The sequence below is a fragment of the Mycotypha africana genome (assembly GCF_025528875.1).
Source record: "Mycotypha africana strain NRRL 2978 chromosome Unknown BDF20scaffold_4, whole genome shotgun sequence".
NCBI lineage: Eukaryota > Fungi > Mucoromycota > Mucoromycetes > Mucorales > Mycotyphaceae > Mycotypha > Mycotypha africana.
Genome location: NW_026515728.1, coordinates 369,499 through 384,681, shown reverse-complemented (window position 1 = coordinate 384,681; position 15,183 = coordinate 369,499). Strand labels below are relative to the sequence as shown.

At 37.6% G+C, this 15,183-nt stretch overlaps 5 protein-coding genes across 5 annotated transcripts; 2 read left to right on the top strand and 3 right to left on the bottom strand.

Annotated features, from left to right (window-relative positions):
* Positions 1 to 135: 135 nt before the first annotated feature.
* On the top strand, positions 136 to 2,916 carry BDF20DRAFT_862895 (fungal-specific transcription factor domain-containing protein; the record flags this gene model as incomplete). Its single annotated transcript, XM_053080635.1, has 6 exons — positions 136 to 430; positions 538 to 565; positions 644 to 713; positions 778 to 806; positions 881 to 1,408; positions 1,514 to 2,916. Coding segments are annotated over exons 1-6 (1,958 nt in total), but the record flags the coding sequence as incomplete, so codon positions are not given.
* Positions 2,917 to 3,847: 931 nt separating this feature from the next.
* Positions 3,848 to 4,051, bottom strand: BDF20DRAFT_905580 (NADH dehydrogenase 1 beta subcomplex subunit 3; the record flags this gene model as incomplete). The annotated part of the gene is made up of 1 exon (XM_053083176.1): positions 3,848 to 4,051. One exon carries the CDS (start codon positions 4,049 to 4,051, stop codon positions 3,848 to 3,850), a length of 204 nt encoding a protein of 67 aa, XP_052936954.1.
* Positions 4,052 to 4,981: 930 nt separating this feature from the next.
* Positions 4,982 to 7,388, bottom strand: BDF20DRAFT_817534 (ATPase V1 complex subunit H; the record flags this gene model as incomplete). The annotated part of the gene is made up of 11 exons (XM_053077268.1): positions 4,982 to 5,096; positions 5,165 to 5,269; positions 5,367 to 5,492; positions 5,581 to 5,744; positions 5,833 to 5,920; positions 6,032 to 6,322; positions 6,416 to 6,481; positions 6,611 to 6,686; positions 6,783 to 6,885; positions 6,974 to 7,072; positions 7,197 to 7,388. The coding sequence occupies 11 exons, from the start codon at positions 7,386 to 7,388 to the stop codon at positions 4,982 to 4,984; spliced, it is 1,425 nt and encodes a 474-aa protein (XP_052936953.1).
* A 252-nt stretch (positions 7,389 to 7,640) lies between these two features.
* On the bottom strand, positions 7,641 to 9,828 carry BDF20DRAFT_862881 (uncharacterized protein). The gene is made up of 4 exons (XM_053080634.1): positions 9,570 to 9,828; positions 8,941 to 9,416; positions 8,354 to 8,819; positions 7,641 to 8,288 (listed from the first exon to the last, which is right to left on the bottom strand). The coding sequence occupies exons 2-4, from the start codon at positions 9,373 to 9,375 to the stop codon at positions 7,900 to 7,902; spliced, it is 1,290 nt and encodes a 429-aa protein (XP_052936952.1). The 5' UTR covers positions 9,376 to 9,416; positions 9,570 to 9,828; the 3' UTR covers positions 7,641 to 7,899.
* A 1,477-nt stretch (positions 9,829 to 11,305) lies between these two features.
* On the top strand, positions 11,306 to 12,391 carry BDF20DRAFT_834415 (uncharacterized protein; the record flags this gene model as incomplete). Its single annotated transcript, XM_053078735.1, has 5 exons — positions 11,306 to 11,568; positions 11,628 to 11,651; positions 12,141 to 12,150; positions 12,241 to 12,288; positions 12,356 to 12,391. 5 exons carry the CDS (start codon positions 11,306 to 11,308, stop codon positions 12,389 to 12,391), a joined length of 381 nt encoding a protein of 126 aa, XP_052936951.1.
* Between the last annotated feature and the right edge of the window lie 2,792 nt (positions 12,392 to 15,183).

The following is a 15,183-nucleotide window of genomic DNA, read 5'->3' as shown; positions in this document are numbered from 1 at the left end:
GTTATTAGGGGCTGATTAAGGTTTTCTTTCCTTCTGTGCAATATTGGAAGAATAAATATCCGAATATAACCAGAGCTTTAACCGAATTTTCCAATTCCTTTTTTTTTTTTTTTTTTTTTTTTTTCACTCTTTTCACTCTTTGATATTCAAAATTTCATGATGAATGAGAATACTCATTTCGAGAGGGAAGCTCCACGTATGAACTACACTATGAATCCTATGCAACAGCAACCTAACCAACAGCCTCTACAACCGCCGCAACCACAACAGTTACCGTTACAACCACATGCTCCATCTCAGAGAGCATTCCCCGCAATGTCACCACCGACCACTCATACTGCTCCCTCAGCAACAACAGCTACACATAACTCGGACCTTGCACAAGGATCGTCTTCATCACATGGAAAGAGGACCAGAATAACGCGCGCATGTAAAGTTGATGCTTCCAGAAACACCATAGCAATAGCAAAAAACGCTTTTTGATTTTTTATGCATGAACAAAGCTTTGTGTTTAACCTTGCTTTACCATCACTCTAGGCGATACTTGTCGACGAAAGAAAATAAAGTAAGGCTCTTCTTCAATTGCACCGCAAAAGATTTTGTTTTCCCCATCAATGTATATAATATTCATATGTCATGATAGATGTGATGTGGATACCCATAAACCCTGTTCAACTTGTCAGCAATATAACTGGGAATGCACCTTTCATGATGTAAGTTTAGATCGATCCAACAAGCATTTACATACAGACGGAGGCTAATTATCTTACATGATAGACTGCGAAGAAAAGGGGTCCACCGAAAGGGTAAACAACAACAACCAAAATAGAGCATTTACGATTTTACAACAATAGAGAGTAACGTCACCATGCGTTTATAGTTATATTGAAAGTTTAGAGACGAGACTAGAAAAAATGGAGAGTTTACTAAAGAGTCTTAAGCAAGAGCAACCTGTTTTTCCATCCGCATCATTAAGTTCGATAGCCTCTACAACAGGTACTCCACAGCAAATGACGGCAAATAACACGATTACGCTAAGGAAAAAACGGGCACTCACAGCAACAGGAGAAAAACAAATTTCCGAAGGAAAAGTAGTACGTTACCATGGTAGCTCGTCTGGATATTATCTAATGAGCAATCTTTTATCAAACAATAACGAAAAGGAGGAGGGTCGAGTTCATGACGAGGTCGATCCTCCAATGGGAGATAAAAACAAAGTCTATTACGTACCGTCACTCAACGGTGGAGGAGAAAATGTCAGATTGAGACGACTCAATGTGGATGATGATGATTTGATGGTTGTGAGAGACGCAACGGCCGATGAAGAAGCTTTACAAATAGCAGATGATGGCCAAGAACCCATTGAGCAAATTATACCAGGAACTATATTGACAGCGTTGGTGCATACGTAAAGTGGATAGATTTCAATGATGAGACTATTATTCAATAGCATGATGTTTAACCCCCCAACCCTTCTTCCCTTCTTGCATTTCTTCTCTATTGTTCGTTGTAGATTTTTTACAAATGCACATATTACTGTTCCTGTCTTGGACAAAGATGAATATCTAGACGCATTCTACGGGCGAACAACTCCACCACCAGCACCTCTCTTGACGTATTCTATTTGTGCCTATGCGTGTTATTTAAAGGGCTCCGATGATCCGATATTTAGGGAAGCTGGTATAGAGCGTAATCACGCCTTTCAAATTCTGCTTGACAGAGCCATTTTCCTCGTACGCAAAGAATATCTAAAGCCTCGTGTTGTTACTATACAAGCACTTGTTCTTTTATGTGCTCATCCAACGTATTCTACAAGTACCTATCGTAATTGGATATTGGCTGGTATGGCAGTACGAATGGCCCAAGACCTTGGGCTCCATCGTACCCTGACCACCATTGAAGTCTCCAGCGAGTTTAAAGAAAAAAGAAAACGATTATGGTACTCGTGCTATAACACAGATCGCTGGTGTTGCGCTGTTATGGGCCGTCCTTTAGCAATTGCTGATTCCGACTGCGATATCGATCTTCCGTTGACGCATGGTGCGAGTGGCCAAGAAGACTTTGTAATGTTTGTCAACTTTGTTAAGCTTTCGGGCATTCTGGGAGAAGTCCTCCGACGCATTTACTCGCCCAAAGCTAAATCGAATGGATATAAAACAAAAGTGATGGAACAAACAGTTTGGAGTATACAAAAAATGTTGGAAGAATGGTTTCACAATGTGCCAGAAGGTTATAAGATTACAGAAGCAGATTTGGAGTTAATGAAGGCGAATCCTAATATTTATGCGAAAGATTCAAAGAAATTGATGGAAGGTGGGCCGTTGACGATTTGTTACCATGCTGTGGTGTTGTTATTGCATCGTCCTTTCCTCGTTTTTGATAGTGATGATAGTGATTCTACTGAAATGCCATCGCTAGCAAGAGCAACGGATTTGTGCAGAAAAACAGCAAAGTTATCTGTTGATGTGGCTAGAACTATTCCCATTATTGCTATAGCCAAGTTCGGTTGGAATTTTGCTGGTAGGGATGTTTGGGTATATGATTGAGGTTCTTTTTCCGAAACTTGAATTAACATGTGTCTTTGTTCATCATAGTTTATTCTGTCTTTCAGGCTGCTTTAATTCATCTGTATTTCTGCACGAGTGACGACCCAAAGATTGCCAAAGAATCCAAAAAATATGTTAAAATTTGTAAAGATGAATGCTTACTACCTTTGAGTGATGATATCCCGGCAGGTCCGCCATTGATTCCTTTCCTTCAAACATTATCCAATTTGATCAGAAAGGAAGAAGATTCAAATTCTGACAGTAAAAATCATAATGAGCAACAGCAGCAGCAACATCAACATCAACATCAACAGCAACATCAACTTCAACAGCAGCAACAACAACAACAACAACAACAACAACAGCAGCAGCAGCAAGAGTCACATCAAACAGTCAATCACCCCTCTTCGACACAACAGCCAATAGCAGACGTTCAGTTACCAAGTACAACGTCTACTGCAAATACCATACCTATGCCCTTAACCTCTGGTGCACCTGTCCCAGGTTCTTCTACCTTTTCAGGGACTATTCCAGGCCAGTTACCTTTAGACACCTCTCTCAATACAGCAACAGCAACGCCCTACAGTAATAACTCTACGAACGCTACACCTTACATTAACGACTTAACAAGCGACAGTAATCAGTCGTGGCTGCTCAATGGAAATACAGCAGGCGGCCCAGTATTATCTCAGGCAGCTTGGCAACAACTGTTCTCCACAGCAGGTACACCTTTCACTGTCAATAGCGGCGGAGTATTTGATGCTCAAGGTTGGAATACTTTCTTTGCCGAAAATCAGTCAAATATGAATACTCCCAATGGCAATGCTCCCAATATGTATATGTAATCATTATGCATCAAAAGTAAAAAAAAACGAAAGAAAAAAAAAAAAAAAAAGTATTATAACACTCTATGATTTTGGTAAGTATAACTATTGTAACATCCGTATCCCTTTTCGATGTACTATCCCTCATTACTTGTTATTATCTCCTGTTTAATATTTATTTATTTTTAACAATAATCAACACTATATTATCGTTGAATCATTTCTTTATTCAGCTTTTTTTTAATGTTTTTCGCTCCCACTTTCGCGTCTATACTTTATGACGAAACAATTTATTATCTATTATCCGTAAAATAAGGCTGTTCATGGATGATCGGCTGCCGAAAGGAGGTGTGTGTCGTTTGCTATACTGGACTTAATGTTAGAGGTTGGTGAGAGGTTGTACATAATTGTTCTGTGATAAATTCTGGTCGAGTACAATTTTAATTCAGTCGTTTGATGATAATAAGGTATATCCGTTTAATGATGGCTCTTCTTATCCATGAAGAAATGTTCGTAAGTACAGTAGGCTGCAAAAGCGACAGTGGCGATACCTAAACCGGGGAACATGGCTCTGAAATTGGATGTTTTGGAGAAGATAGGATGTTTACGCCAAGCTTCTCTTTTGGCCCATGGGTCATGATAAATAGGCTTTGTTTGTGCTTCTACGTGCAATTTACTCATTGTGATTCTCTAATGTTGAATGTAAGAACGAGGGTGATGGAGTAAAAAAAAAAACAACCAATTTTTGCAAAATAAAATAAGGGCAAGATCTGAAGCTACTTGTCCCCTCAAATTGGGAAAGCTTTTCCCGCAAAAGGTTGCCTTTATTGGGGATGACGTCGTTATCCCCACAATTCGCCACCCACAGGTTGGGTTTTTTTAGATTTTTTTTTTCAATTCTGATGTATCATACCTGCATCCATTCCTCTTTGTCTTTCCTTTCAATTTTTATAACCTGTGTTTCAACAAAATAAACAATCATACTCTTGATCTACTCTCATATGCTGCCATATCACTGAACGATTGCGAATATTCTTCCGTTCGAAATACGAACCGAAAATTTGAGGACGGAAAGAGAATGATGAATAATGCTATGTTCTCAAGGCCCCTTTATAGACCAACTTTCTTCATATGTACCTGATTGAATGGTTGAAGAGCCTTGTGAAAGAATAAGTTGCAATTAAACACAGTCCATTGCAACTCCATTTTCACAGTAGAGCAAAAAAAGGAAGAAGAAGAAAATAGACCCTCATTGTTTTTCGAGACGTTCGTTAGCCAGCTACGAATATTCTGTTGAATTTGTTTATGGAAACAATTACTCAGATGACACCTTTTGTCGGACGGTTTAGACGCCCCTTACAAATGACCTTTTATGCTTAGACAAATAACAATTGACTGTAGTATGCTAGGAATCAACTTTCTTCGTGTAATTTCAAGAAAGAATAACAAAAACTCAACGCATTGTTGAACTCACAAAGGCACTGAGTAACCACAGTGAATCAATACGATTGCTATTAGAAGAAGTAATTTTTATGGCATTCATTCAATTTGCATGGAGACGATACTTAAAATCAGTATTCTGTTAAACATAGTATTTACCTAAGGAAACTTTTAAACCATAGAAAAATATTTCTGAGTCGCAGATAATGCATGATATTTTACTAAAGGATCACTGTGTGTCATTAACTCCATTATCCTTTGCTTTGCTCCTAAGCCTTCAATATATCTATGGGGGCGATGGCTCGAGTCAGTGGCAAATTACTTTTATTATTCCATCGAACTGTTCTCATTTACCTCCTTCCGTCTGGTCCACTATACTTGATGTACTGTCCTAAATCATGACATGCTATAGCTAAAACAGCAGCACTTTCAGACAAAATCAATAACCTTGTCAATTGTCTGAAGAGAAGGAACGGCATTATGTTTTGATACCGAGTGTATTAGTATAACAAATGAAACCTCCCCCTGATTCGTCTGTCTTTCTTTCATTTCTTACTTTAACAGTCGTTGGTCGTTTTCATTCAGTCGTTGAGCGTTTTCTTTCCAAAAAGTTTCCGACAAATGTGAGGGACTCCATTGTAACATACCTCTCTCGACTTCAGACGCAAAAACTTCAAACGTTCTATGCATATATCGAATCATTTGTTCATGAGACATAGAAAAGCTAATGATAACTTGGCGTTTGTCATTGCGGGAATCATAACACTTACGTTAAGCTTTGAGACGTCTCTTTCAATGCGTCATCTACAAAGACAATATCGGCAGTAATTTCTGGATCTGTCCATTTTCGTGTCTTCAAATGCTCACAAAGAGGCAATAACTTTGCCACCAACATTGCTGGCAAATTCTCATTAGGAGCTTTTTCAATCATGTTCTAATAGTTAGTTTGGTAAATTAGCGTCCTGTGCTCTTTTGTCGTTCTCTTATCTCGTTCCGGATGAGTGTTTTCGAAAGATTCTTACTCTAAAAGTTGCAATAATCACACGAACAACTTTTTCCTTCACTGTTGTCTTGGCCAACTCTACTAACGTTGGTATGATGCAGCATTTTCTAGAAGGTTAAGCAGAAAGTTTTTTCCACGAGTTTACATATCAAAACTGTTTGTAAGTAGAATGCCAAATAAATAAGAGCAGAGATTTACTCTTAAAGTTGTAGTTGTACCTATCCAATTGCTTTGCAATTTCCTGATCAAATGTCAGAAGCCAAATGGTAAAGCTCAGCTCGTATATCTCCTGAGGCCCAAGATGTCTTTCCTGCGCCCTTTTAAGATTACTGACAAGAGAATCTATGGCGTGTGTAGTGTTCCAAAAAGCACGTCTGTATTCAGGGATATGAAACAAAGCATTCAATATTTGAACGTTCAAATCAATCACATGCTGGCGAGGATTTTGTAGTTGAAATGTCATCCATCTGAATATATCATTGATATCAATATCTCTGTGATGTGTTGTACTTTTATAGAAAAGAGGGAAATTAAAAAGAAGTAAAAGTCAATATTGTGAAACTCATTGGCACGAAAAGTGCACTAAGAATTTATCAACGTACCTGATCAGTAGAGTTAATATTTTGCTTGCTTGGATGCCAATGAATTCATCTCCGATTGTCAAGGCTCTGTTATTGTTTGATCAATAGTAAGAATAATCGAGTGAATTCAACATTATTATTATTAGTATATATGTGATATGGCATGTCATAAACGAGCAAAAACGCCAAACCCGTTCGTGTAATCGAAGACCTTACTTGTGAAAAGGCTCCAGGGGGAAACCTGTCACGTTTTCTCCTGCCTTGTGAAAGAGTAAGATTCTCTCTTCATTTTCTAGTAGTGAAGTTGGCCCAAGGGGTGTTTGTTAATTCAAAGAAACAAAATCATGTTACTCAGTCTGACCCTTTCTTACGAGTTCTATATTTATACCTTCTAACATATCATGAATCAAAACCAGGATTTTTTGTAATACATCTACTCTAGCAACTTTCTGCATGAGTTCAAGGTAAAGAGCTGCATAATATAGCCCGTGCTTTTTATATGAATGTAGAGTTTTGAGCGAACATGACCAAGTAAAACGCTGCCCCTTACTACACTTTTTTGTTTTGTTTTTTTTTTACTTCTGACATTATAGGTCCTAATTCATCTACCGTTTTGTTTTCGACGTGTCTTATCATGGCTAAGTCATTTACAGAAATCAAGCCACAGTCTTTATATTCCTAACGTACGGATGGAGGGGGGGGGGGTGGAGAGATAAAGAGAGTTAAGCGCGCCGAAAGTTATGCACTATTCTCCAAAAAGAAAGGTATCCTTTGCAGTTATTTTTAGTAGTCTTTGTTTTACCTCCCAAGGGATGTTTGTATTTCTGATATGTTGGAGCATATCGTCCAAATAAGGATGTGTGATAATGAGAAGTTTGACTTGATCAATCAGCTCATTTTGTATAAGAGATACTGCTCCTGGTGATGGTTCACCCGAAGCAAGCACGTCTTCTTTCTGCACTATAGCCGTTTTCACCTTATCTGCAGCCAACATTATTTTTCATCCAAAGGTTAAATAATTGGGAAACAAAAAAATAAAAATAAAAAGGAGGCAAAGAAACAACGGCAGGAGGAAAGGACGCCTTTTTTTTTCGAAACTGATCAATTAACTGCATCAACGGAAGAAAACAAATCAAGGGGCAAAACTGTTAGAGATGTAGATGCACATTATGTTTCCAGGTAAAAAAGAAGGTTTTTTTTTGGAATTTTTTTTTTCGTTTTTTTTTATTCAATTTTGAAATTAATTTAGTGACAAATTTGCTAAGAAATTAAGAATATGTCTTCTTTCAAGGATTTATGTACGCTATAATAATAGTATTAGTAATAGTAGTAAGAAACTAAGTGAGTGAGTGAAGAGGGAGATAGATGAGCAAGAGAAGAAAAAAGAAAGTTATACATTTTTCGATTAGAGATTAGTTAGCACGGGACTGTTAAAAAAGTAGGAAGAAAGAAGATGGTTGCGTGATTGAGAGAAGCTTACATATGAATCAAACATCATAACTTCTTTATGCAGATACAACGACAGCAGCAGGGGTAGAAGCAGCTGCCATATCGGTAGCATTAGGTTCGCTTCCTTCCTTCTTATTCATATCTTTTTCGGTTTCGTCCGCTTCATGGGTCTCTTCTTTACTATCTTTTGCAGCAGCAGCAGCAGTAGCACTAGCTTCTTCTTCTTGTTGTTTGTGGCTGTCTTCGTTAGCAGCAGTGTCAGCACCAGCGGCGGTAGCAGTAGCAGTAGCAGAAGTAGTAGCAGCAGCAGTAGTGGTTTCCTTTGCCTTTTTAAGCTTCTTTGAGGAAAACAATTCTGTTAATCTACCGAGAGGAGAAGAGGGGCGAGAAGTGGATACAGCAGGAGTAACAGCAGCAGCATTATTATCATCATCAGCTGATGAATCTAATTCAAATAGAATGTCAAAATTCCGGGGGATACCTATATTAAGTTATTTTAATGTGGCTTACCTTTCTTTGGTCCCTCCGTACCTTCAGTAATACCTTGTTGTTCAGCAAGAGCAGCTTCCAGAACCTCATCCGTGTTATTTTCAGATTCAGTAGTAGGGGTTGAGGAAGACTCTGGTTTTTTTTTACCAAACAGACGCTTGATAAAGGATTGACGTTTGGCATGAGCAGCATTCAATTGTTCAGCAACAGTGTCTTCGGCTTCCTTAGCAGCCTCATTAATCTCAGCAGTTACGGATTCAACAATATCAGTTGCTGATTCCTTGACAGCTTGCTCTACCTTTTTGTCTTCCTTACTGCTGTTGCTTTCTCCTTCTTCCTTCACCTTGATGTCCGTTTCAATAGGTTGCAACTGTTCAATCTTGGGTAACTCAGTTGAAATGACAGGCTCATTATCAGTAGCATTGGTTGTAGTAGTTGTAGCAGCAGTATCTTTAACTTGTACAGATTCTTCCTGCTTTTGTGAAAGCTGTATGCATACAAACCAAATGAAAAAAAGAAACAAAAACAAAAAAAAAAAAAAAGAGAGAGAATGAGAGAGTGAGCAAAAAGAGCTTCCCCTCTTAGTTTTCAAAAGAAAAAATCCCTACCTTTGATCTAGAGAAAAGAGTTCCAAAACCAATGTTTAGCTTTTTTGAAGCAGTCTTTTCTTCATCTTCTTTTTTGCTACCAGTACTTGTCGACTTGGTAGGTTGGGCTTGTGAAGCACCAGCATCAGCAGCAACGGCAACTTCCTTATCGGATGCTACAGTCGTAGTGGCCTCTTCCTTCTTTGATTTCCCAAATGGATTAGCGAAAAGGCGGCGCTTTGGAGAAGAAGGAGGTCTAGCCTCTGTTGCAGCAGCAGTAGAAGAGGTGGCAGTAACGTCCTCTTTGGTATCACCGTCAACAGCCTTGGTATCATTGAGAAGATCAGTAGGGTCAGCTGTGGTATTATCAACCACAGCTGTGGATACTTTTTCATTTTGTTGTTGTGGTTGCTGTTCTTGTGAATGCTGGGCGTGATCTATCTGTTTGTTTTCCATGTTAGTAGCAGGAGTATCGTTGGTTGTAGCAGGTTCAATGACTTTATTATCAGTAGTAGTAGACATTATCAAAGTGTAGTGGTATATCAATCAGAAAAAAAAAAAAAAAAAAAAAAGAACGGATTTAGTTGTTTGATCTGATCTCCCATTTTTTATTCATTTTTTTTTTTCTGTTTAAACTGATTTATTTATACCCTATATTTTTTTTCTTTCTTTGAAATCAACGAGCACAAACATTTGCACACGAGCAAAATTCCTATCACGGAATCAAAGCAAGAAAGCAGGAGGTTATGTGAGGAGCTCTTTTTCTTTTTTGGGTGGGCATATGATATGTATTTATGTAAACGTGATAAACTCGACAATGTCAGATTTGAGAGGGAGATTTTTCGTGCTTCTTAAAAGGGAGGGAGCATAAACATTGATACGGCAATGTGACACAAATTGTAAGATTAGTAGCCAAGTAGCAGTAGCGAGAGTGGTAGTGCAAACTACACTTATTAACCGTTTTATTATTTTCTGTAACGGAAGCTTTTCTAATTTAAGTGTGGCCATAATGGGGAGGGCAATTTTGCACCTTGATGAAAAATGACAGGTTTACGTTATACACACTTGGAAAGGCTATGTATGGTAGTGAAACCATCAACACCATTTTCTCCGGACTGGATCCATATCAATCTTTAACATGTTAGCTACGATTTCCATCTATCGTTTTATTTAAAACTGAGTACCATAGGGAACAGACGGATGGTTTATGTAAGTGATTCTTGGGGCGTCACTGTATGTAATGCAGACAGTATGAGAGCGTTAGATACGTGATCATACCAAGCATGCATCATTGTTGAATTTCAGTACATACAAATCTGTAAACCTGGGATCCAAGTATGCCATCTTTTTTGCTTTCTGAACAAAAATGGGTTCATGCTTTTTATTTACATGTACATAACGTTAGTTTTCGTCATTCAGATGGTACTCCATGTTGCATTGTTTATCTTAGGTCTCTATAGCAAAGTAACAAAAAGAAGACATCACTGGGATGAATAGAATTTACTATACTCTCCTTTTTTTTTCCCCGGCTCTTCTTATTCGTAGCACACTCCAAATTGAAAGGCTTATCGTATCTCCTTAATCTCATTTATGTTGAACAAACAGGCGTTGAGACGGCATGTGGTTTCTTTTTTTGATACACGTCTCCTCATTTTTCATTTTAGCTTCCCAGAAGATTGGGTCTTTGCCTCAAATGGGGGAAATACTGCTATGGGTCTGTCTACGATATCAGAGAACTATATTTTATCGAGATTGTGTTTGTATAAAGCTGTGCCATACTTGCCATCATTCTTTTGAACAGCAAGTTGTTTTGTATGATGGATAAGCAAAGTAAGAGAGGAGGTATTGGATACAAGCTCTACAAATTTTCTATATACGCATTTCAGCCACTATTTTTTTCAAATATTCTGCTACAATGGAGTGCTCGATCCAGATGGGCCGATGTATCGTCGCACTTTTTGAATGCGCTAGTTTTGTAAGCTATGGAGTATAGTATTTGGTAACAGACGCAATGAAAGCCATTGTATGTACTTGAAAACGACATGCCTTATCTAATATATCAGAACATATCCCAATCCAGCTAGCACAACCCTCACTTCCGTCCTCTGTCTCCTTCTTCCTGCCGTTGCAGCCGAAAAAATCATCCAATATCTTAATCTATCACTTCTACCATGACGAAGTAGAAAGTGGTATTTGATATATTTGTACGCTCAACTTTTTTAAAATGACGTTGCCTTTAAAAAGAAAGTTTGATCCAATAATAGAAGCTTATTCCGTAACCAGTTCCAGACCTTGCTAAGCTAAAAGTTCTATCTAAGCTTTTTAAGTGATATATGATGGAACAAGGGTCAACAAGGAAGAGAGACGCTACGCTTACATAAGTATTATGAAAAAAAGAAGACTTAAAAGAAGGACAGTTAAAGAAAACCAACATAAAAAATGGATGTTCCATTCTAAGCGTCACCCTAAACCACGGTTTCTCTTGGGTCTACTTTCCCTAAAGATCCTTTTCCGTAGTTACTGTTCCATTCCTGGTATACAAGTTGCTGACAAGCCAAAGAGAACAGATGAATTTGTATATCGTTTTTGGTCACTTCTCTTTTTTGTCTCTTACCTTATTCATAAAGAACATATTCTTTGTTGTGGGAGGTAATTTGAGATACCAAAATAGAAAAAATTATATGTAAGGTCTATTATTGTTGTTTCAGAATTCAGTTTTTGAATGGGATATGGTATAAAATGAAGACGATACGGTAGAGGTTTTTTAAACATTGCATGCTGATGAATGATTTGTCTCACGGGGGAAAGGAAGAGTGTGTGTGTGTGTGGATCCATTTGACAGAAGCAGAAAGATAAATGACTGTTTATGAGCATAGTATGAACGCAATTTAGGCCGCCTTTGCCTTTTTAACTGATGTTAACAACAAATACGCCCATTTCATTCAGCAATGAGATGAAAGCTAGTCAAACGGTGATACATGCTTGACGTGATACCCTTCCTCTCCAAGAGTTCGTTGACAGAGGCTTGTTACTAATCGAAAGGCTGAATGGAAAAAGAGAAAGAGACAAAACAGCATTATCGTGTAAGATTCAGGAGATTCTATGAAGAAGCCCTATTCCTTCCTTCGTCAAAGAGGGAAACACTTGCCGACTAAGCTGAAACCTCAAAAGGAGATTGAATAGATATTTACTCTAACTACATAGCATGTGTTATTCAATAGGTGTATGCAGGTATTAAGTAAGCATCCAACGGACGCGTCAAATACCTTTCCTTTATCTTTTTCCTAGTTTTCATTTTACATAACGTTGGCGCAAATATAGAAAAAGGAAACACTTAGATTGAAAGTGAAAGATCGGGAGAAGGGAGCGGTAAGGGTTGAACTAATCAAAGGATGGCATGCTGTATATAATTAGCATGCCTTATATGTCTCATTAGTGCAAAATCGTTGTTTACGTGGTTCATGTTGGGTGATTTTTAGCCTTATCGGCAAAACGATCACCTGCTATTCAATGCCAAGCCATGAGACGACAGAAAAAAATTTTTTACTTACTTTTTTAACACTTTTTTAACACTGTAAAAAAGAGAGTCCAATAACTTTGGAATATGGAAAGAAAGGTATCCTACTCTATTAACGCGTCAAAAAAATAAAATAAAAAAAAAACCACCTCCACTAGAACAACAATGGAAAGGATGCAAACGCGAATTAAACGAGAGCATAAGAGTGGTAGTCGTTGTACACTTTAATCTTGCATCAGCAGTTTTATTTATGTGAAAGTATCTAATTTACAAGCATACTCGGAAGCAACGGAGGTAAACGGATAGTGAATAGCGCATGTTTTTTTGGATATACCGGGAAAATAGATTGCATCAATTATAATCAAGGATCACCAACTTTTAAAATGAAGATTGCACGGTTGTAGTTGTTAGAGGCTTTCTATTCAACATACTTGCAATTTTTTAAGGTGGAATAAGGACAAAATTTATAAAGATCCTCTAAATAGACACTGTTACAATCATAAGCTTTTCTGTAAAGCGCGGTCTTGTTCTTAAAAAGCTCTACTCTTATTCAGTTGAGAATATAGCCACCATACTCTATGGCTGAATCCTTTTGACAATCAGCTATTCAATCGTGATTTGGTATGTGTGTAAGATTATTATCCGTACTTGGATAATGGTGGGTAAACTGCTTATATCGATGTAGCACATCAATAAGTATTGGGATTTAGTTGAGGTAGTGGCTAAGACTATTTCCTACAGTCGTTTTTGTCTTCGCTTCGTCTGCCATCTGTCGCTTTTTCGAACTTGTATTCTTAACTTAGTATTGGTAATATCTTGCGAATACATTGATTCCAAAATGGTCCATCCTTACGCTCTTGCCTCAGTCTGAACAACGACAGGTCGATCATTACAGAGGTTGTCCCACTCCTATGTTGGCATAGCAAAGACAAACACTGTAATATGGCTCACCCAACTATGTGTGGTTTGAATGGCTAACAGGAACACCACCCGTGAATGATATATATATATATATATAAATATGTTGTACAGATAGATAGATAGAATGATAAATTCCAAAATAACTAGCATAGAAAATTGTAAGAGAACAGAATTTGAAAAAAAAAAATTCGCGTTTCAATATAAGAATAATATGCAAGATTATTCAGCACACTTAGGACTTCAAGTGATTAGTTTCTTACAAGATATAATCTTACATATCTCACGTTTAAGGAAATGGAAGAAGGGTAAAATATTAGCTGGGGATGTGATAAATTAGTACTTAAAACGAAAAAGAAAGATTGTCTATTGTGTAATGTCTGGTGGGAATACTATAATCATGAGGACATGTTTATGCTAGTCAGTAATTTCAGGTTTAGATACTTTTGCAATAATTTCTCCAAATTCTAACTTGCAATAAGAGACGCTTAAATGATGATGAAGGTTTGACGTCTTGTTCTTCGTTAGATATGCCTAATGCTATTGAAAAGATCTTATTCTTGTAGGAACAAAGCGATAACATAACGGACCAAAAGAGTATAGCTTCCCTTGAAAATATGTACATGAGATTGTAGATAAAAGGAATAGAAAGTCCTACCGCTCTTAAAAGGTTCATCAATTGGTCAAACCGGCAGCACATCTGTTAAATCAAAAAGATCGGTCATTTAAGGTCGATCATGTTGGATAGGCAACGTCGTCATTTAAAATTGTTTGATACGAATCAATGATATATTCATATTCATTCAAGCAACAGCCATGAGTAACCGAGGTCAGCATGTAGCAATCAGAATGGATAATTTTGTACTTCATGATAAAAGAGTAGAAAGCATAACTTTGTTTTCAGAATGAACGTCATGAAAGCCATTTTTTATCCATATGAAGAAATCAACTAGAACTTTGCGGCATACGTTCCTTTCATTTATTGTACTCTTTCATTCAAAAGGGTGGTATCACTAAATTCTTTACTTTCGTTCTTGTGGCCAGGTGAATACCTCACATGTTGAGTGGTACTATGGCTTAGGTCTGTAAGTGAATTTGAGCTGTCGTTTATTCGGCCCAAGACGAAAGACATAGCGACTGTGTGTCAAAAAATCCTTTGATTGATGGTTCGCTCAACTATTTGACGAAGTGCCATGTAAGGAATACCTGAGTAAAGAATACCTGACTAATCCAACTCCCCTTCTTTATAGCATTAGAAAGTTGAATTCTGCCACGCTCCAAATAGAGTGAAGCGTTGTCCTTCATAAAAAAAACCCGGGAATACTCACGCGTCTAACCGAGCGATTTGGTATCCGTCGTGCCGTTTGTGCAGGTGTTGATTGTAATTAGACAAATTGCGCCAAGACATGTTGATCGGGATCCACCTTTATCCTCCGGCGCCGAAGCGCTAAGAAAAAGGAACAGGAAAAAAGTTTACTATGTATTTCAATAGATAAATCAAACGCATTATAGAAAAATTTTATGTCGTAGTTTGGTCAGTCCACTATTCTATAGTCCGTTAGTAGAGGCATTGGATGGTTTATTCGTTGTGTGTGTGTGCATGTATGTATATCTATGCAGTGAGATTCTTTCCTACAGTTATTGATGTGAAGAACATAGTAAGAAATCATTTCCGAACTATAACAAAATTTTAACCGTCTTCATTGACAATATTGTTTAGAACTGAGATAGAAATCAAGCCACAATCAGTTTCATCACTATTGCCGTTCAAAAGAAAGATAAATGATTCATTGATACATAGAGAACAAAAAAAGTAAAGGCAGGATCCG